The sequence below is a fragment of the Sceloporus undulatus genome, chromosome 4 (assembly GCF_019175285.1).
Source record: "Sceloporus undulatus isolate JIND9_A2432 ecotype Alabama chromosome 4, SceUnd_v1.1, whole genome shotgun sequence".
NCBI lineage: Eukaryota > Metazoa > Chordata > Lepidosauria > Squamata > Phrynosomatidae > Sceloporus > Sceloporus undulatus.
In genome coordinates, this window is record NC_056525.1 from 89,415,432 (window position 1) to 89,438,627 (window position 23,196).

A 23,196-nucleotide genomic window follows, 5' to 3' on the forward strand; every position below is an offset into this window, starting at 1 on the left:
ACATTCTCTAGTTTCTAGGCCCACTTTGCACGCTTTTCTAAAGGGGCAGTACCTTATCTCTTCTCCATGTACCAAACAGTGTGCAAACTTGCCCTGTAGAATCCAGTGCATCTTTATTGTTAATATTAATTTCAAAAATTAAATTAAATTTTAACTAGAGAATGTGTTGATTTTTAACTCTTTCTGGCATGTTTTATTATTGCTGCTGTTGTTAATATTATTAGTAATTCACTTATACTCATCCTTTTCCCTACTATTGGAACTCATGGCAGCTTACAGAAATTAAAACAAATACAGTTAAAAGCATTTACAAGGATAGATGTAAAAACATATTAAAATATGTTTAAAATACAACTAAATAATCCATATCATGGAAACTCTTTAAAATGAATCTGTTAAAAGATAAACACAGCAAAATAGCACACCATTAAAAACCCTTGTAGTCAGTTTCCAAAAGCCTGTTGGAACAGGCAAATTTTTACTCTCTGACACAAGGAAAGCAAGGGTAAGGCCATCTTAGCCTCTCTAGGGAGGGTGGTCCAAAGCCTGGGAGCCACGAGCAAAACGTCTGTGTCCTGTCTTCCTAATAAATGTACCTTGAACATAATTGGACGGTGAGAAGGACGTGCCATGAAGATCTTACAGCCTGGACAGGCTCATATAGGAAGATAAACCTTTAAATAAAATGAGCTTGAGCTGTACAGCACTTTATAGATTAGAATTATTGCTCTGAATTATGCTCAGAAATGGTCTGGCAACCAGTGAAGCTGTTGTAACAAGGGAATTCTATGCTCTCTGTAGCCAGTCTCAGTAAATTCTTTGTGCCAATCCAATAGGTCTTTGGGTAACTTTGCAGACCAGTTGATGTTTATGAGCATTTTCAGAAGCAGCCCAACAAAGACCATGATAGAGTAATCCAAATGGAGTGCAACCAAGGCATATGTCACTATGGCCAAATCAGACATTTCTAGGAACCATTTCACAGTTAGGGTGCTCAGAAAGTGACATACTGTATTTTCTGGCAACCCAGGAAAATCTTCTCAAAAGTCAGGGGTCGTCTTATACTCCGGGGTGTCGTCTTATAGGGCTGAAACTTCCAAGCTGGACTGGAGATGGAGAATCTGCGGTCGCCGCATATGGTGGGGGGAGCTAAAAAACGGCCATGGCCGCATCCCCTCCGTATGTAGTGACCGTATGAAAGCAGCAAGGGTGGTGCTATACAAGTACAGTAGAAGAAAATCTTGGAGACAGGGAGGGCTGAGCAGGCAGGGAGAGCTGAACAATCCAAGCAGGCTTTGTATACAACATGTTTTCCTGCTAAGTACTTGCATGTCATAAGCATTTGAATTAAAATTACCATATTGAAATCAAATCTGATGTTTTTTTAATTTTTATTTGGTATGCATTGGAAGAGGGGTAGTCTTATACGGCGAGTATATCCCAAACTCTATATTTTAACTGGAAAAGTTGGGGGTCGTCTTATACGCCCAGTCGTCTTATACGCTGGAAAATACGGCACATTTAGAACAGGTCTGGGCAACTTACACCTGTTCAGAGGCAGTTGGTGTATAATTAGCCCCACCCAGCAAAGCCAGTGTCAAGTGGTTCTTCATTCTCAACAAGATCTGGAGTCCCACAAATTGCCCATTCCTAGTTAAGAACAAGAAAGCAGGAATTTAACAGTTTGAGAAATGCTGCATTATGTAACAGACGTTCTAACAGTGTAGCTGCTGCTATTTGTTTATTGGTATATATAGCTACAAATATATGTGAAAGGGCAATTGATCCCATTGTGGGAGAAAGGCAAGATATAAATCCTTGAAATAAAATAAAATAAATTGTACTATATAATCTGCATGTTTAGTTGGACAGTCCAAATTCTTTTACAAAATCCTTATATGGTGTATAGCTCTGTTAGATTTTCAGAACCGCTGCTTGTAAAATCTGTGTTATGTTCTGCTAATCAGGACATTAAATATGAATGGTGTGAACAAATGCTTTCACACTTTTCCATGCTAGTTCTTTCATCTGCGTCCATATGTCACTTGGGTACACAGCAAGTGTTTGGCCATGTCTATTTCAAGGTCAGTTTAGGAAAGACAAGAGTTCAAGACCATTTTATTTCTAGAGATCTGTGGAACTGTTTAAAGCAAACAAACAAGAACATGTATTTTAGGCCATTAGAAGCTTCAGAATCAATTTTGACAAGGAAGCCAAGTGACACTCGTTGTGACTTACATTATATTTGATTAATATCACACACTCTGCGTTGTAATTTGCAACCTGCCTCTTCAAATCCTTGTTTCTGTGATATGCAATTGTTTACTGAAATGTAACACACTATCCTAGACTAAAATGTCACTATAAGCACTTATCAGAATCCAGGTCTTTTTTTTCTTTTAAGAGTACATTTAAAGGTAAAGTAGTAGAACGTTTTTAAGACTTTTTAAGAAGTAGTCTGAAGAGACTAGTTAGCAGGTCACAGCAAGTACTGATTTCCCAGTATGTATAAATACTGTAATATGCCATGCAGCAGAATTTTACAGTCTGTCTCTAGGGAGGTGAAGTGATGTTTATTTCTTTTAAGAAAATGAACACAAGGTTAAAGTAGAATGTCAGGTTATCCCCTGAGGAGGCTAAAGTATCTACACATAATAAAAGCGCCTTGCAGGAATTTACTCTGATCCAGTGACCCACATGACAAGATTCAAGTAGCCATCAGGCCTTTTCAGTTGACTTTTTAAAACAGAAAACCTCTTGACAAATTATGCTGGAAACTTTGTAGAGTTAAAAAGGAGTTTGTGACAAGTGGGGCTGCTTTTTAAAGAAAAAAAACTCCACACCAAATGTCTCATTAGGCAACTGCAGGCCACTACAGAACATTTAAACAACTTTCTGGATTGCGATTAATGTTTCCACAGGTAATCTTGAGACGTAAAGATATCAGTTAAGAAGAAAGGTTTTTCATAGTCCTTGGACTGTGTTGCTGTGCTCTGATTTAAGAGTACTTCTACTGGGGAATCAAGATAAAAATGTTCATACTAATCTACTCAATAAAACAATAAATCATTCAACAACAGATGTCATCCTTGTTATACCTGTGTATTAGGAATCTGCCCTTGTATTCAAGGCATGGACTGAGGCCTACAGGGAAGAGTTGTATGTGATTTCAAGAGCTATAGTTTTAGGAGAAATGGAAAATATAGAAGACAATTCATGAAAATTCTTATCTGTCAGTGAGTGAGTGAATACTAGTGGGTTAATATTTTTTGGCATTGTACTCCTGGGCGCTAGTCCATAAAGTTGAATGAGTCCAATGTGAAGTCGAAGGCTTCATTCTCTGAAGATGCCAGCCACAGATGCTGGCAAAACTTTAGGAAGAAACTCTTCTAGAACTTGGCCACATAGCCCGAAAAACCCACAAAAAACTATTGAATGAGTCCCTTCAGTCAGAAAGAGGTATTTGTATCAATGTAGACTTAAGAGTGTGTCTACACAGCAGAAATAAAGAAGTCTGACACAATTTTAACTTCCATGGCTCCATGCTGTGGAATTCTGGGATTTGACGGGTTTTTTTTTTTTTAGATATTTTGCCATCTTTGTCAGAGAGCTCTGGTGTGCCACCAAACTACAAATCCCAGGATTCCATAGCATTGAGCCACAGAAGTTAAAATGGTGTCAAACTGCTTTACTTCTGCAGCGTGGCAACAGCCTTAGATATTTGACAAAGCTATGATTGGTATCAATGCATGCTAATATTTTTGCTTTATTGTGCAGTACTTCAGCAAGCTGGAAGAAATCCATCTCAGAAGACAATTGATAAATACTGGACTACCCAGACCACCACACTGAATTTTGATGATTTTTGTTTCATCTTAAAACAAGAAGAACCTGTTAAGAGCACAGAGCTACTTAAAGCATTTGCAAAAATAGATGCAAATAATGATGGTTGTCTTCTCCATAGTGAACTTTCTAAAATCCTAATGACTGTAAGTGACCCAAGGGGATAATCTGAAAACCTGACTTGATATAATCAATAGTACTTTTAGCAGTTCAGATATACTTTGGGTGAAATGCTTTTTGCATTTCTTAACTATTTTTATATGCATGCTTTATCAGTACCTTAGAGGCTAAACACACAGGCAAAATACACTGGCTTCTGGTGGCTTGGGGACGTGGCATCCACATGCTGCACGCCCTGACTCCACCCCAAGCTGGCTTCATGCCACTGCCCAACCAGGCAAGGGCCAGAGTTGGCGCCTTTTTCCCAGTGCAAAAAGGAACTGCTTTCTTCTGTTCTTTTTGCTCCAGGAAAATGGTGGATCGGGGTTGCAGTGTGCAGTTGCCACGGCCCCAATCCGGTGCTCAAAGGGGCAGTGTTAAGCCACCCCTTTACAGTTGTCTGTTTTCTGCCTTAGACTGACATTCAAAGATGCAGCTGTGTTAGTCTATGGAATCATTATGTAGAGAGATCTTGTAGCACCTTTGAGACTGAGGAAGTAGAGTGAAGTCTATGAAAGCTCATGCTGCCAACTTCTTTCTTTCAGTTAGTCTCAAAAGTACTACAGGACCCCTTAGACTGACTTTGTTTTGCAGAGTGGTGAAAAAATGACTCCTGATGAAGTGAGTGCAATTCTTGAATTGGCTGAAGCGAACGCTGATGGCAAGTTTGACTATTACAAGGTATGTATGTATGTATGTTTATTTATTTATTTATTTCTCACCCTATATCTCTCAGGGCAGCTTACAATAAGATCAGCTCAAAACAATAAATATTAGCAGTAATTTTTTAAAACCTAAAATATATTAAAATATATTAAATCATTTATCAGTTACAAACCAAAGACCAGTGAAAACAATTTAATATAGTGCCAACCATACTACATGCACAAACTGGATAAAATCAATTAGGTACCAAGGCTTTACAAAAGCCATGTTTTGACTTGGCAGGGAACTGGTACCAACATTGATACCAATTATGTGACTTTAAAAGTTATCACCAGCACCTTAGACTCAAACTGGAACCATATTGGCAGACAGTGCAATTCCTTTTAAACTAAAGTTATATGGTAATTGCATTCCAGTTTAGTTCCTGCATTTTGCATTAGCTGCAGTTTCCAAGTTTGTCATCAAGGGCAGTGCCATGTAGAGTGCATTGCAGTATTCTATTTGGGAAGTTACAAATGGATGGACTCCTATTGCTGTGTTATCCCTTTCCAGGATAGGCCATAGCTGGCAGACCAGCTGAAGCTGGTCCCAAGCACTCTGAATAATGGAGTCCACCTAGGCCTTTAATGATAAACATGAATCTAGGAGTACTCCTGAGCTATATTCCTGCTTCTTCAGAAGTGCAGCTGCATCCAGGGTAGGTAGTCTATCCAGTTCCCAGACCCGAGACCTGTCAGTCCATAGTACTTCTGTCTTATAAGGTTTCAGCTCCAGTTTATTGTTCCTCATCCAGCCCATTACAGTAGCCAGGTACTGCTCTGGTGACTTCACAGCCCCAGTTATCTCTGATGACTATGAGAAGTAGAGTGTCATTAGCATACTTACGGCATCCAACTTCAAAACTCCTAATGATCCCCCAGTGGCTTTATATAGACATTGAACAGCATGGGGGAAAGGTGAAACACCGTGGCACTTGACAGCACAATGGGCATGGAGCTGAACAGGAATGCCCCTATGCAACTCTTTGAAATCAACTTTGCAGATTGGAGTGGAACCACTGTAAAATAGTGCCTCCTACTCTTATCAGATGGAGCTGGTCCAGTAGGATACCATGATCAATGGTATAAGAAGGCTCTGAAAGATGTAGAAAGATCAACAGGGTAACACTTCTCCGTCTTTCCCCCAGATAAGGTCATCAGTCAAAATTAGGCATTTACCACTCCTTAGAGCCACCCAATCAGTCCATGTCTGCTAGATTTTAACAGTCCATTGAAGAAGACGGTATAGAGTTTGCTGCTGAAGGGTTCAATCATGATGATTTATAGATATTATTTTGTTGGTATCACCCTGTCTGATATGTATCTAATATGTTTTTTTCTTGCCACTATTCATGCCAGCTGGAAACATTCCAGCACTGCTGTTTTCAGGAGTCAGACAAACTACATAGGATAGATTCACAGTGTTTGAGCAGGTGTTTACTGCTCACCTCTAAGCAATCCTTTCATTGAGGGTTGCATGATATTGTATGTAGATGTGAAAAGATATGATGATCCTTGGATACAGGAATGGCAGGCACTGAGAGAATAGGCAGTGTGTCAGGAACTAAAAAAACTGCAGTCCTTTAATAGTGATATATTACAATAGCTTTTCATGTTGCAGTCTTCAACAGTGGAGCCCAATATAGTTGCCCTCTGACAAATGAAAGGCATATAGGTTTGGAACTCTGAGATATGCTTATTAATATGCTAATGTAGTGGTTACTTATAAATATCTCATCACAATCTGTGTCTTGGATGCAAAGTGAGTGGAAGGAGAATTTAACTGGTGCTGTTCTGTGAACACTTGAGCAACCTAGTTTAAGATTTATCACAGGAAGAACCATATAAGAGCCTTATCACATTACAAAACAAAACCGACAGGCTGCAACAGAGAAGTGTTTTTCTGCTTGTTTATCCCCATGACCTTTCATTCTCTTTTAGTTATAAAAACTGTCCCTTCTGTTTCGCTGGAAAAATCTGTTTGGTAGAAGGAAAGGCTTACAACCCTCTCCCACGAGGTTTGTTTTGTAATGCAGTAAGGGTCATAGTGTCATCAAAGGTTGGGTTACCACATGACTATCATGATACAAGGGATGTAAAGTCCTTTCGCTCTACACTGCTAGTGCACTATGGTTCCACCTTAACTGCCATGATTCCATCTTGTAGAATCCTCGAATTTGTAGTTTGGTGAGGTTTTGTGTCTGGGACTGCTAAGTGCCCCTCCAAAATGTGAATCCCAGAATTCCATAGGCTGGAACCATAACTGTGTAGTGTTAGAGAGCCTGTGTATGCATTTTAGAGGGTATGTGCATTTTAGAGGACAATTAAAAAAAAACACAGGGAAGAACTTAAATAAAATCCAAAAATGTGCATAAATTGAAAACCTTCAGTGGATTTGCAGTCATTTTTTTAATACAGCACTTTTTCAAGAGATTAAAAATAGCCTTTTCATAAAGAAGCCTTCCATTAGCAGAAGTGTACCTCTTTCTTTGAGCCTCCACGTATTCATCCATAATGTACCTTTCTTCCTTTCTCTATTTATTCAATTATTTATTTTTTCCACCTTTCTCCCAGCTTTGAGCTGGATAGCTTAATAAAGTATTAACCAAAGTACATCTAAAAAGTAAATAATAAAAAAGGTTTAAAAATTCTTACTTAAAACAGTTTTAACCACGTTTAAAACATACTAAGGACAATAAAAATTTAGTGCAGCCCTTTCAGAGACCCTTCTGCCACAACCGGTTCACAGCCAAAGTTCTATCTAAATGAAAATATCTTTGCAAAAAGAGGGCAAAGAAGGAGCCAAGTGAGACTCTCATGGGAGACAGTTCCATTGCCTGGGAGCAGCCACCAAGAACTTGTGACATGGTAGGATCTCTATGTACATAGCATATTATAAGAGGAATACTTAGAATGAATGGAGCCATACAGTAGGTATGGACAAAGTACAACCCTCTAGATGTTGTTGGTCTGCAACTCCTATCATCCTTCGTGCTGGCTACACTGGCTGGGCTGATGAGGGCTGGAGTCAAAAAATCTGGACCACATTTTGCCTATTGCTTCCATAGAGAGTTTACTAAGAGGAATAATATTCCATCAAAGCAATGTTGTCACTGCCTTTTGCTTCAAGAGTTTACAGTGCAGATATATTTATAACAAATAGTAGTGGGAGAAATAGCAAGTACAGTATGAAAGATGCTTAAAGGCTGTTAGAAATATTTTTCACTGTATGCTGAGGCCAGCTATCACAATATTATCTTTGTGGCTGTAGCTAAAATAGCAGATTTTTTTTTTTAAAAAATACAACTGTTCGTTCTGTGTGAATCTTTGTTTGTTTATTTTATCTCAGGGTTTTATCTTGTCTGTACAATGACTACATTGTTGAACAGAAATTTCCATTTAGATCCATAGAAGTCTTTCTCCATTAAAAATTAGACATAAAAAGCCAGTCTATCCATAGATGAGCCTGGTAGACAGTATAAATCTTATATTGGGATAACTTTTGGTTTTTATTTTATCTTGTGTGATCTCCTCATTGACTCATGGCTCCATTTTACTATGTCACTGGAGAGTGGTCAGTGTGATTCATGAAAATAAAATGAGGATTGTGCTTCCAGAGGAAATATTCTTTACCTATTGATCTTTTTCCTGCTTAGTGGTGCCTGTGTTTATTTTTCTTCTAAAATACTTGAGAGACCAAGGTGTGTGTCTGTTTTTGTTTACAGTTTTGTAAATTGTATATGACAGTCAATGAACAGTGTCTGAAGAATGCACTAGAGAAACTGGAGGCTGACAGTAAACTGAAACGTCAGCAGTTTGGAAACCAGCTTGACAGCTCATCAGAAATGGCCAAATCACCAGTTTCAAAACCATTACCAAAAACTACAAGGAAAACAGAAGCTGGACCATTGTTTAGAAAAGGTATTTATTTTTAAACTTAAAAAGTTCTTTCCATAGATTTCCGATCAACATCTTGATCAGAGTGGGTTTTCCATTTCCATTTCTGAAATGACCAGCTAAATAATAACTTCTGCTTTGCTAGCAGAGCTAATGTCAATATTTCCACAACCTTAGGGTCAAAACAAATTTGGATGCATTTCTTGTTAAAGTTTTTTTTTCCTTATGTAGTATCAAGTGATTTATTATGATTGTGTCCAAAAGCAGAAGAGAAAAATAACATATAGTGCAGAAAGCCAGCATGGTATAGTGGTTTGAATGTTAGACTACCACCAGGGTTTGATTCTTGACAAAAGAAATTCACTGGGTGACCTTGGATGGGTCACATTCTCTCGGCTCCAAAAAACAAACAAACATGATAGGGTGGCCATAAGTCAGAAATTACTTGAAGGTAAATGACACAGCACATAATTAGTCTGTTGATCACTTATCTGAATAAGTAAACAAATATGTGCAAGATATATAAAGAGAAAAATGCTGTTTGAGATAAAAACAGTACAAAGCATTTTAAAGTCCCTTTAATTTCAGTGGGACAAACTTAATTATGTGCTTGAATCTGTTACTGAAATGAAACAGGTTCAACGTGGCTTCACTTTGAAGGGCTAGCAGCCACTCTTTTGGTATTAGTCAGCCTGTTCGTTTTAGTTTTACTAATCTATTTACATATTGTAATTGAAGACAAGGTAATAGGGATTGTCCATTTTAGAGGGTCCTGAGGCCGGTTATCTGCCCCAGGATCCTCCATGGGCCTCACAGACAGCCCAACTGCAGGCAGGATAACAATAAAAACAAACTCTTTTTAAAAATATAAAACAGTATGGGAAGGCCCTGTGACCTATTTGAAAGGAAAATGACCACTCATGAAGGCCTCCAAGAGAGGCAATGTGTGTGGATTAGTTTTTTTTTTTAAACTAGAAAAAGAGGAGTCAGGATTTGGGGGTGGAAAAGACAATCTGGGGAAGCTACATGCAGCCCCAGCTATATTGTCTGCTTTTGGGCAAAAACATATTTGTGGTATTGTGCTTTTGTGATTTACATCAGCATTCATAGTAATGGCAATGGAATAGAAATGTGAAAATATATCATCTCTACTAACAAGTAGCAGCTCTACAAGTATTTAGTCAAGTGTCTTTTCCATCTGTATCTCAAAGCATTCATGTTTTAACCTAGTACCCTGTGCATGCAAAGTGCATGCACATAAAACATTGCATACCATCCCTGGAGAAAGGCAAGGCATAAATTTAATCAATCAATCCATGTGCTTTACCATTAAACTGTGCCCATTTCCCAAAAATCTAAGGACTTTTCCACACGTGGAACTATGTGCTTTCATCCCAAAAAATGGTTAAAGTGCTGGCATCCCACAAAAGCAAGCCCATGACTAATGGCTACCACACACAGAGCCCAATAAGGGGTTAAAAGCACATTACTTAGGGTCCAATGCGAATTTGGCTATCTAAAGGAGGCAAGCAAATCCCCATTGCTAGCGAACAAATACCTTTTCTGTGCATGCTCCAAACTGTCACTTCCACAAGTGCGCACACATACACGTGTGCACACACACGTTCCAGGAAGGGAGGGGGAGGGAAATCCTCTTTGTCCCAAAAGCCCCCAAAGCCCCAGAAGCTGTGTCAGAAGAAGGCAGAATGAGGCTCCCTTTTGCAAACTCGGTAAAACCACACACAAAGACTCACACACACAAGAGAGAGAGAGAGAAAGGAGGGGACTTGGTCCATAAGCTTGCCTGATTCCACAGAGGGCTGACACTCCCTGATGCCCTCCTTTTCCAGGACATGTCCTCCACTTCCCCCTCCTGTCCAGGAGGAATGGCAAAATGTCCTCTCTCTGCCTTCTCCCACTAATTCTTCCCTTAATTAGAGCCTGCAAGAGGAGGAGAGAACGGGGCCAGGGAAGTGTGTGTGTATCCCTTTAAGAAAAAGGCTTTCTCCCTGCAGCAAGGGACGCTGGGAAATCTGAAAACAGGAGCCATCCGGAGGCTTGTTTTCCACACGCCTGGCATTACGCGAAGGGAGTGAATTCGCAAGCAGAATAGACATGCAAATCCAGTAGTTTTGCAAATTTGCTCATTCCTTGATTCACTTCACATTCTCCCTGGATTCTCTCCAGATTGCATGCAGCTTCATGTGATAAGCAGCTGTGAAGTTTCCCTAATACTCTGGCTGACCCTGCATTGGGGCCACTTTAACTTTCCAGTTTTTCTCATGTGATAAAGTCCTAAGATTAGAAACCTGTGGCCCTCCAGTTATTATTGGATGATGTGTACCACTGCCCTGATCACTGACTTTTCTGTTTGGAATTGAAGACAGTTAGAATCTCAGTAATCATTGTAAAACCACATGTTTATTTATTTGATCTAAAACGTACTTTTGTCCCACAGATGGAACTCAAAGACTGCTTGCAAATAGACAGAACACATACATGACATAAAATATATTAATGTATGCAAAGTTAAAAATACAATTTTAAAATACCCCATTTGCTGCAGAAGAGGATTTTAACTACTTTGGATACTATACTATATAAAATATAGTATCATCCTACAGTAGTTAAAATCCTCTTCTGCAGCAAATGGAGTCAGTGATGACAGGTCCACCTAAATAAAAATGTCTTTGTCTGCCTGCGTAAAGGTGACAAAGAGACAGCCTACCCTTCCTTAGTAGAAAGTTGAAAAACATGAGAATGCCTTGTATCTCCAGTGAATGTAACTCAGAAAGTGGTGGGACTGAAAACTGACTGGTTCACATTTTCTGAAAGCAGGCAGGGTGCCCATTAGAATTCAGTAAAGGAAGTGCTTAACACAGCTCCCTTCCATTTCAGAACTTTTTGGAATCATTTATATAATCATTCTAAATGTTTGTCATTATACTACTCTGATTTAAAAATGAAGGGTGGTGCATAAATTGGAGAGAATCAGCATGCTGTAATGATTTGAATGTTGGACCAGAATTCTGGGAGACTAGGGTTTGAATCCCCACTTGGCCATGGAAACCCATTGGGTGACCTTGGCCAAGCCATACTGTCTCAGCCTTAGAGGACCTCCTTTGAAAAAATCTTCTCAAGAAAACCTTATAATGATCCATTAGTCATAATTATGTTGAAAGCATATAACAGCAACAAATATAAACATGTAAACAAAATTATTATATATTTTGTGCATTCACATACATCTAATTGCACAAATGGAAATAAATCTACATATATGGCAAAAAAAATGTTCCCATTCCCCATGAAAGTTTGATCAGTATCACTAGCAAATACTTACAATGTGAAATCTTCATCTTGATCAGATTTCACACAGTACTATATGGCACTTCAGAATATGGACTCTGATGTCTGAGTTAATAGATAAGATGGATTCAAATGTTTCACTGGACAGATGCAGGGTTGGAGGTTCATTACAAGTGGACTGGGCAGTTTCAGTGCAAATCAAGGTAGATACTAACCTGCTCTTCTTTCCATGAAGATTTATCCTTTGGTACAAGAGAACACAAAGCTGAATAAGAAGCTCTCCTTTTTTGTTTTTCTTTCTTTTTAACGTGTCTTACCATTCTCACTATAAATATAATCAAACACCAAGTAAATAAAATTATTTTACAGGTGTGCAAAGCCCTTCTGTTCCAAGTTACAAAACATGTGTTTCTTCCACTATCAACATGGATGCCAGCTACAACAAAAATTCAAAACTGATTGAAGCAAATGCAACAAAGGTAGTCTTTTTGTCTTTTAATTCAGTTTGACTTGTGCTCACCCTCACCAGGTGTAGATGGTGCATTTTAAATAGAAAACAATTTTTCTTTCTCTTGTAGCTTATAGTTATTAACTGCTTGTCAAGGGCAACAATATAGCACACAGACATTACTGGTTGCAAAACACTATAAACATTTTTATATTATGTTGGTTTTGCTGACATCCCGTTATTTAGGATCATTTTTCAGGTGTGAAGGTTTGCTAGAACAAACCATGTTTTCCATAAAGAAAATCAGTCTTGGATAAAATTGTTAATGACTGTGTGAGAAATGCAAAATTGAATAATTTATTAGTACTTTAAATGCTTAAGTAGCCTGAAAGATTATGTATCACAACCCTCTATAGGAAGGGTAATTGGAAATTAATATCTTCAAACCTACCCAGATCAGCAGACATTAATTGGAAAATATATGCTATAGCCTGAAAATATTGACTATTATTTACACTAATAAGTTTTACAAGTAATTTCCTTTAAATAAGTCATTCATTCAATATCCATTCCCGTGGGAGAAAGACAACAAAGTCACTTTGCTAAGTCAATATTTGTAGAGTGTTAATATTGATCTTTTTCCCTTTGTTTTCCCTTTCCTGATTCAACCTTTACTAGTTTTCTTTCAGCAGAAAATAATAGCTAGAGAAATATAAAACATTAGCTGGAAACTGCTAAGATACATTAAAAATGTGCACCTTGAGACCTTTATGTGAGGGAGAAAGAATGGTTATGACCACATAATATAACTGCAGCTAGAAGACTGAACTGATTGTTCTCTTGAGTTACATTTTTGTTTCAAATAACAACTCTGTATTTGTTATTGAACTCTGAAGTCCTTTATATCTTTAACATTGCTAGACAGTGACATTTGTTCTATATTAAAATTTTAAAACATCCTCTCTGAGGATTTGTGTGTATATGTGTGTTTAGGTATCTGAACCCCTGTGCAATTTAGCCTGTAATTCCAGTATGTTCAAAGGTGATATGTTGTGGGTGAAAATATATAGTTTTCTTCTAGTACTAACTGCTTCTGTTTCAATGCCCTAATAAAATATTAATGAGAAGTACCTTTCTATCCTGTTATTAGCAAACAATCAGACGGATAATTAATTTGTTTTCTTTCCTTTTCTGATATTAATTAGGTGCCAACACCACACTCAGACTGCTGCCCACCAATGAATTATAGTGTGCTGCAGAAGTAAACCTGCACCATTGGGGCAGTACTTTTACACTCGGAGGAAATCCTGTTATGCCAGCAGAAAGTTGCACTAGTCAGCAGAGAGGCACCCAAAGGGAAAGAAAACATGGATTCCTTCCATGGCACCATAGAACATGGTTCTTCATGGAACGTTAGGCACATACTTTCTAGTCACTTTAAGTGGTGCTTAGCTAAGAAATAAATAAATAACTAAAGAGAAAGACATTCCTTGAACTGACCATGCCATGTGAAAAAAGTAAACTTTTATTTTCACTAAATTTTAAAATAGCACTTGCAAAGTAAATACAGAAATGAAAAGTAGTTTGACTGATCTGCCCACCCTTAGTATAAAGCACTTTTAGTATAGCTCTTCCATTTATTAAACTTTATAAGATTTGACAGTAGATAATAAATGGTTTGTAAAAAAATTACTCTGAAATCTGATCGCACATTTTCTAGCCTGCTGTATTTTTTAATAATAGAGAGCTCCAGAATTATACAATGTAAAAGAGCAACAGAAAAGGTGGCATAGAAATGAAATGAAATGAATGAATGAATGAATGAATAAATTGTGATCTCCTGTTTTGCAATCATCTGCATAAATGATAGCATATAGAAGTTGAACACATGAATAAATTCTTATAAAACAAATGTACGGTAAATAAATATATAAGAAAATAAAATATGTCTACAATATCATAAACTAGAAAGACAATTCATTGCAGTTTTATTAATATAGTTGTATACAAATGTGTGGCAAATATTACCAGAAGCCAATGTTTTACTTCTCACTTGTTCTGACTATTCTTTTTGATTTCTGCATAGATAGTTGTACCTTTCTCAACACAACAATTCCCATAATGATTTACAGTAGATTAAGCAAGGCATGTAGAAAAAAGCAGTCTACTTCTTTTACATTTTGCATTGTGCATTGCAATGCTATGTATTTGATGAGTCTTACATGCAGTAAGTGTAGGTAAGATTGCAATTGCACTTTTGAAATTCATTTCAACGAAGCCTCTGTGGGATATTCCAGGCAAGATGAATGATAATTGTGATGCTTGCACCCAATGCTGAAAGCCATGGTCATATACTTTCATTGTTTGATGTTACATAACTGTAACATTGTTGCTTCCATACATCTATTTGATATTTTGATACATTTGTATTTTTTTCTTATAATTTCAAATGTTCCTGTTTCTCCATATCATGCATCTTGCTATGAGCTAAGATACACTTGCACAGTGTACAAACATCAGTTGAAAAAGTACTAGAATCTCTGGGTCTTACAAGCGGATTCAGGGGCTGCAGCACCACCTTATGCTTTCTAACAGCATAACAGGCAAGGGACTGGCTTTTTAAAGAGATTTTCATGGCATTCTACAATAGTGCAGACATTATTACAAACATTTCTTCCCCGTATTTTCAAACACAGTAAAATCCCTCTAGTAATGCCACAAGCAATTGCTTGTTATACCTCAAGTTTTAAACTATATGTTTAAATACTGAAAACCTATGCATTGTAGTCACAAAGAAGGTACACAGAGAAATGGGACGTTTCTGGCTGAAAAATTATCTTAGCTGTAAAGTTACAAGGCAGACTTGCCAAGCTGTTGTTTTTTCAGTTACCATCTGGAATGGGGAATAGTAATACCTGTTTGCCTTAAAGACTGGGGCAAAGTCAAGTATTCTCAGTGCTTAGAAAAAGCTATATAGACATGGAAACTGCAATTCTGCTCCAAAGATGGGTCAGATATGGAGTTAGGATTTGGGCAGAAGCATCTTCTGTTAGTAGCATCAGTTTATCCATTTTAACAGGGCTATGCCCTGGGTTGCGCACTGACTGGCCTAGAGGTCATCCATACTGTTTGCGGCAGACCCAGGGATTGGACCCCATGTTGTCCAGGATCCTCACTGAGAGGCTAGGAAGAAGCTGGTTTATCTGGTTTCCCATATCCTCAGCATAAACACAGAAAGAGATATAGGTTTTTTCTTTCCATTTGGAAGCAGTGGAAGGGAAAAGTTAGTTATTAAAAAGGAAAAAAAAAGTTAATCAACAGAAACTAAGCAAATAAAAAGGGGAAAGGTACGCTAATAAACACATACACAACTCTTCCCCCTAGCAAATACAATCCAATAGGGTTCTTTTGCCTCATTTTCCCTTCTTCAACCCACATAGGATTGCTCTGTAATTACTATTGTTCTTAATAGTAGCAGCAGCAGTAGCAACAGCACTTTACTTAGCTGTAGCATCAAAGTAGTGTTTCCATTCATATGACATGTCATTTAATTTTGCAGAGATTTTTTTGTTGCTCCTCATATTTTATAAATGTAAAAATCATGTAGTGTAATTTCTCATGTCCTAATTTGGGCAATCATGTGTAATAACTGTCTTTCAGATGCCTGTCTGAACATTTTGCTTTTAAAAAAATATATGACATGTAATCAGTGTTCATGATGCTTTTTATGAATAAAAAGGAAGTACCTAGTCAATGAGATGGGCATTAATGCAGATATTTAAGATAAATTTTCTAATTCTGTGTGCATGCTTAGAGTTGAAGTCTTGTACATTCTCTGTTGTCATGTGTGCCTTCAAGTCATTTTCAAACTATTGCCTGTTACAGACAGCCAAAATAAAGCTGCTTCGAGTCACTTTGGAGGTATGGTATTTCAATGATACATGCATCCTAAGAGTCCAAAGGCCGCACCAAAGCCATGCTCCAGTCCTAAGGACTGGAGTGCAGCTTTGGTGAAGCTTCCAGACTCTTAGGATTCATGCATCATTGAAATACCATACCTCCAAAATGACTCGAAGCAGCTTTATTTTGGCTGTCTGTAACAGGCCCAAGGCAACCCTAAGTGAACTTATCATGGGGTTTCCTTGGCAAGTTTCTTTGGGTATGTGTGTGCGTGCCATTGCCATCTCTGAGGTTGAGAGAGTGTGACTTGTCCAAGATCACCCATTGGGTTTACATGGCTGATCCTGATCTACCTGAGAATAAATCCATTAAACTAAGTTTTAATTTATTCTCAGGCAGATGCACATAAGTGAGATTTAGTGAAAAACTCTGTGTACAGTTACAGAAGCATTTATCATAGGTACAATATACACAGTAAAGATTTGAGGAGAATTTTTAAAGAAAAACCAAAGAAACAGATTTATGAAGTGGATATACAAAAATTGGACAAGCATATCAAGTTATAGAGGTTTTAGACCTGAGTTTATAGGATCATTGATAGTCTGAGAGACTAAATATGGAACCTTGTTTATAGGATAGGAGAAAACTTGATGTATGTAGGATGGGAGAGTTAATAAAACTTCTTACCGTAGTTTTCAGTTTGTTTATAAAGTTTTTAGTTTGTTTATTTTAAAAAAGTGAAAATTGGAGCAGCAGCAGGAGGATAGCTGCAGGCAGGCAGAACTTGGGCTGTTACCATACGTGGGATATGTGCCCCCATCCCGAAGGAAATGCCAAGCAGGGCCAATTTGAAAATAAGCCAAATTATGTGATTAATTGCCACACGTGAAGAGCAACACTGCAGTCATTCCAAATGCAAAGCAGAGTGAGTGCAAAATAAATTATCACAAAAGTACATACCATGTGGATTGTCCAATTCAAATTGGGATCCTTGCGCATGCCCATTGGGGCTCTGAGCGCATCGTGAACTTTAACGCTTCCAGGGTGAAGAAGGGAGCCGCTTCCCCTGTTTCCTGTGTCCTGTTTCGTGTGAATGCAGGCTCCACGTGAAATATAGATGTGGGCATAGATATATAGATATATAGATATCTGCGGGCGCAGGCACTATGTCTACGCACATTATAAGTGCACTTTATACATGTCTATCTGCACATATAGATGGACACACCTATGCATATATGTGTGTGTGTGTGCATCCATCTATATGCACAGATGTGCCACCAGGAAAAGTGTTAGCAGGTATGCCACTATATGCTCCAAGCACATGTAGTTGTAAATAGTGTGTGTGTGCTTTAGCTCCTCAAGGCGCATATATGTATATACACACACACACAACAATGTATATATGTGCGTGTATATAATACATATTTATATGTGTATGTATATGCATGTATATGTATAACAATGTATATGCATATGTACACATGTGTGTGTATGTGTGCGTGTGTGCGTATGCACATGCATACATCGTTCCTACATATGACATGTGTTGGCAAAATAAGACACCTCCATCCCCATCACATCGGCTGGGCAATGCGCCCAGGGAGATCAGAATATGACTACCCAAAGGAAAGCCCCATTTGCAGATTTTTGGGGGGGGAGGGGCGCGGAGGCACAAACCATACACTGCTCTGTTCATGATAAAACGAGCACATATGCATTTTCCACTAGCTCTCCACCCATACCATCGGAAACATTTGCTTTTCCCCCTTGCCAGCACTATAGGTGGAAGGACTACCGGAAGCAAAATAGAAGCAAGATTGCAGTGAAGCTTCATGGGAATTGTGATAGCTTTCTCGGTTGGGGGGGAATACCAGGACCGAAGCAAACATGCATTCCACACCAACACAACTTTGAACTGAATGTGAATCAGCCTGGGAGAAGGATTTGTGAATTCGGTTTTCACCAAATTTAGCTATTCCAGGGTTCACTTTGGATCGGGGTTGGAATGACTCCGCAGTGACAGCGATTGCATGTGATAATCTCTCGCGCATTAATGTGAATACCCATGATTGACTCCGGGATGACTTTGGAATAGACTGGAAGTTTTTGTCATGTGATAACTACTTTGGAAATGTTAAATTCGTTTTGTATGACAACTTCCAGTATCACCAGCCACCATGGGCTGGAATAATGGAAGTTGTAGTTCTGAGAGTAATTTTTCCAAGTGTGATTAACTTTTATAAAATTATAGAATTATGTAATGAAGCCAGTTCAGCAAATAAATCTCCAAAAAAGAAGGAAGTACTAATATTTCAATAGCAGCAGAAGGACTTGGCTAGTAAACCATAGGCATGACTACCCAAATCATTATCTAAAAAGAATAACATCGCTTCTACTATTTGTTTTGTTTCTAGGAATGGCATTGTGCACAATCCAAAGGATGTTTCTTCTTACAGAACAATGGAGACATAATTAGTCATCAATACAAGTTGTTCCTGCCACAGAAATCTACAGTATGTATCACCATCAAGCCTATAAAGCTTAACCAAATGGAAGGTAAGAATACTTAGCTTTTACCAAATAAATGGCTTTTACTTTTCTAGATTTGCAAATGAAATGTTCAGAAAGTGACCTTTATCCTGGGAGGAATAAAATGAGGGATATAAATGAAGAAACAAATAAATAAAGCTCTGATTTTATCACTTTTTGTAGAGAAAGTCTCCCCATGGTTAGCAGTGGACACAGCTTTGTATATATTCAAGGACAATGAAACAGAAGACAATTTACAGCTTCTGAGCTTCACAGAGCTACACAATAAAGAGGTCAGAAAATATTTTAAGTCTCCTACATTATCAAGAGAAACTGTCTCAGTGTATGTAGCAATAACAGCAATAGCAATAATACCAGCCTGCCTAGACTTAAATTAAGGGATAGAGCAGAATAAATGCATTTGAGTGAATTTGCAAATTCTTTTAGTCAAGAAAGTGAGTAAACCAGTATTAAAATAGAGAAATGCTAAGCCTTTTCTTTTAGATGTCATTCAGGACTGTACATACAAAATCCAGACTGATATTCTGATCCTTTGCCTGCCAGCCCTAGGCACCAAACATGAAAAGTCTAATGAGAATGTGCATATCCCCAGACTCGCAGCAGACAATTGCCAAACAACTTGTCTACATGCTGGCTACAGCAAACACTGATGCCCACAGCCTGCATCTCGAAAGATGAAGCAGCTTTGGGTCTCAGTTTAGAATCAGGCTTCCAATTTGTGAGCTTGGTACTCATTTTCCAAGCCCAGTACTCAGTTCAGTGTAATTCATTGTGCCTTCTTTTATTTTTGATTCTGATTCATTTTAGACTTTTTAGACTTGTCATAGGAGTTTATCAGACAAGGGAAATTGGAAGTATAATCCAATGGCAATCTGAATGCAATAATGGGGTTTAACATTGTGTGATAACCCAATGGGAAGCCAGTTCGAACACAATGCGCATTCACGTAATTGTGCTAAACTAGCGACTTTAAGTGAATGTGTTCTGGCTCCACTTTCTTTTAATTCGAATTTAAGAGAAATTCCTCCCGTTTGATAAACTCCCTAGTCTCCATGCATAGAATGATTTTAGCATCTGAACCTCTGAAATACTTGTCAAGTAAAGGCGGTGCCTTTAGGAAACCAGAATATTCCACATATATCTTTTTCTTTATGGTAGGTTTTTGGTTGGAGAGGGGAACTTGATGCTGGTGTCTATCGGTTAATCCCTTTTACCAGTGGCTGTAGATTCAAAAAAGTAAAAAAGGAAATTAGAGGAGAAGCCAAACTCGTTTACAGAGATAGTAGTGGAAAGTTGGTGCTTACTGAGGAGCTCAGGTAAATCTAACCAACTTTTGTGAAAATTTCCACTCTTGCTCTACATGAGTATTTATCGCCCACAATGGAATGATGAAGAAAGCAGATGCTGTATTGAACTCTTTTGCCTCCCTGTCCTTTCAGAGCTGTCTTATCAGAAATATTTGAAATGATTGATTTGGATGGAAATGGCTTCCTCAGCCTGGAAGAATACAATTTCTTTGAAATGACAACTAGTGGTGAGAAATGTGATGTAGACACTTGGGCCATATGCAAAGGTAAAATTGAAATTTATCTGTACATAGATAGATTCTCTTTACACTGTAGCTTCATGTATCTGAATGATTGTGGTTGAATATGCAAATAATATTTAGATAACCAGGTATTTGATTAAACAGAAAAGCTGATTACTTAGCATCATAGCAAGGGTAAAGACGATATGTTTAAGGAAGGAGACAGAGACATTTATAATTTAATTTTCAATTAACTGCTTATGTGGTTTTAACATATTCAATACACCATATAATATTTAATTAAAATGTATCAACTGTATCATACATGTATGTATCAATACAACTCAGTATCCCAAGCTGTACATGGCAGATACTCCTGAATGTACAATTGCTTTATGCTATTGTTACTACTTTTTATTTCTTCCTAAATTCATTTCTTTTCTTTCTTGTCATTAGATTCCACCTCTGTAGTATCAAAGGCAGCTCTTTCAGTCCCTTGACTGTCATTTTCATTCTTTTCTAGCACCTCCATTTCATTTTGATTTATTTTGCTACTGCCTGAGGTCAGACTGTCAGATGTCCTTAATAGGATGTTGTGTTAGGGGATAACAAAAAAGGAGGGAAAAGATCAGACCTCCATTGTTTTATTTTCTAAATGGACTCTGCTCTTGCAGTTTCCGTAAGTCTCATATCAGATGTGGATAGCATTTCAAAATGATAGGGGAGTGGGGAAAGCCTACCATAGGAAAGAAACTGTATTCTTCTCTACAGTAGTTCCTTACTCTTCAGTGATATCCGTTATTCACTTCTTAAAATACTATTTTAAATACTGCAGTGCATAACTTTCCCTTTCCTAAAGGAAAGGAGTAGCAAACAGATTGCATCCCTAATCCATTGGGCTGTTAACACTGATAGCCCTTCTTTGGTTTATTTCAAGGACTCCATGTCATCTAGTTGGTTTTTGTTTAATGGGATGTTTGGAAGTATTTACTCCTTCAGAGAAAAATGAATGCATCATATTTCTGTATATCTAGATTTATTTCATTTTAAAAGTAACATCTGAGATCATTTCTTGTTGTTAGCTGCCTTCGAGTTGAGCTCAACTCATGGCAGCTCTGTGAATGTCTCCAAGCCCCCCATCCTCTACCTCTCTGCTCAGGGTAACTCCCTATAAAACTAGCTGTATATACATAATTAACTGTGACTTGTGGTCTGAATAGGGGAGCATCTCATTGCACAGAGTGATCCCTCTTCTCCCTCACCTTGCTAGGGCAATGTTCCCCAGGTATGTACCCCAATTCAGCAACTTTGCTCAATTGTGTTGCTTTCCTTCTCATTAATGTTAAGAATATGGTTTGGCATGAAAATGAATTGCCTGACAAAAAAAGAAAATGGACTAGCCCTTACTCATGCACATTTTCATACGTTCTCGGAACATCTTATAGTTATGGTTTGTGTAACACCCACTATAAAGCTATAACCATTTGTGCCCTCTGAAACCTAATCAAACCATACACATACACATCATCTACAGATATAACACCTTGAGTCTTTTGGAGAGCAGGAAGAAAGATGGGGTATAAATCTAAGAAATAAAATAAATCATATTGTCCCTCTTTATTTGGCCTTCATTATCACAAATCAAGGAAAGGGATAGTATACATTCTCAGCTATATGGATATCAGGCAGACAAATTCATTAATTATTGTAAGCAACTTCTTTATTAAGGCATGTAAAAATGGAACCAACAGTTTGGACAGGAATGCAATAGCTTAACTAGACATTTAAAGAGCTGCAGTGCTTTGTTAAATCTGGCTGAAATATTCAATATTTGATAGATCCTGTTCCATATTGCTCTGAAAATCTTTAGGACTTCTCATGCTTTCATTAACAAGCACAAAAGCAGACATCTTTTAATATAATGGCTTGTATCCAAAGAATAGTCTGACTAATTCTGTATACCCCCTGGAAGAATGAAAGGAAGGAGAGTTCCAAAAGCAGTTTGGGCTATGGCATGAAAGTCTGTTGTTCAAAGAGGGGAAAGTCAAATTCCCTCTGGAAATGCCCAAGTCCTTATTTTCAGCTTGGCTTTACATTTTGTACAAGAACGAAAATATACCCCTTTCTCCTTTGTTTCACTTGTTATGGAACAAACACAACAACAGTCACAATACATTTGTATGCTTGTCAAAAGGAAGCAACTGAGAATACAGAGGATGGATTACATGGCAATTAATCAGCTAGAGGGTTCAAATGGACATCATAAATCTTCAGAACAAAGTTCAAGCAGTTTGTAATAGCCCCTGAACCTTTAGATTTATAAATTGGTAATCTCTTCATAAATAACTTACAGCAACGATTTAGCATTGTTATGGAAATGAGAAAACCATCTTTAAAATTCTGTGTAACAAGAATGTTTCAATTGCTTACTGAAACCAGTGCACTTCATTAGTACAATGTTGACATCTGAGTATTATTAGAAGTATATTTCTTTTCATAAATTGTATGTAGGACTGAAAGTTTTTTTCAGCCTTAAAGGCATTAGCCTCTGTCAGTGATGAAATTGAATTGTATACCCTGTAATATTTCATAGATAAAATCAGGGTCATGTTTGTAACACTTAACTTTCATACCAAAGATCACTGCTTGAGAATCACCCTTCCACCGTTACACACTGCTCTTTAGCCTTCTAGGCTGTGTTCCTTTCCTTTTCAATACCTTGTTCTCCTCTTGCATCTGAGAAAGTAGATTCAAGTCTACAAAAGCTCATGCTACCAGCTTCTTTTCTTTCAGTTAGTCTCAAAGGTACTGCAAGATCCCTTTGCATATTTGTTTTCCAAGGATCTTCTCAAAAA

General features: G+C 37.8%; 1 protein-coding gene across 1 annotated transcript in view; it reads left to right on the forward strand.

The window, feature by feature from the left end:
- The first annotated feature begins 3,656 nt into the window (after positions 1 to 3,656).
- Positions 3,657 to 23,196, forward strand: part of EFCAB7 (EF-hand calcium binding domain 7) — a 31,437-nt gene continuing 11,897 nt past the window's right edge. The window contains exons 1-8 of the mRNA XM_042463276.1: positions 3,657 to 3,989; positions 4,597 to 4,683; positions 8,432 to 8,627; positions 12,282 to 12,391; positions 18,678 to 18,819; positions 18,976 to 19,085; positions 19,972 to 20,129; positions 20,253 to 20,386. Of these exons, the coding sequence (XP_042319210.1) occupies positions 3,750 to 3,989; positions 4,597 to 4,683; positions 8,432 to 8,627; positions 12,282 to 12,391; positions 18,678 to 18,819; positions 18,976 to 19,085; positions 19,972 to 20,129; positions 20,253 to 20,386 (1,177 nt within the window). The 5' untranslated portion in view covers positions 3,657 to 3,749. The remainder of the gene's footprint in view (positions 3,990 to 4,596; positions 4,684 to 8,431; positions 8,628 to 12,281; positions 12,392 to 18,677; positions 18,820 to 18,975; positions 19,086 to 19,971; positions 20,130 to 20,252; positions 20,387 to 23,196) is intronic.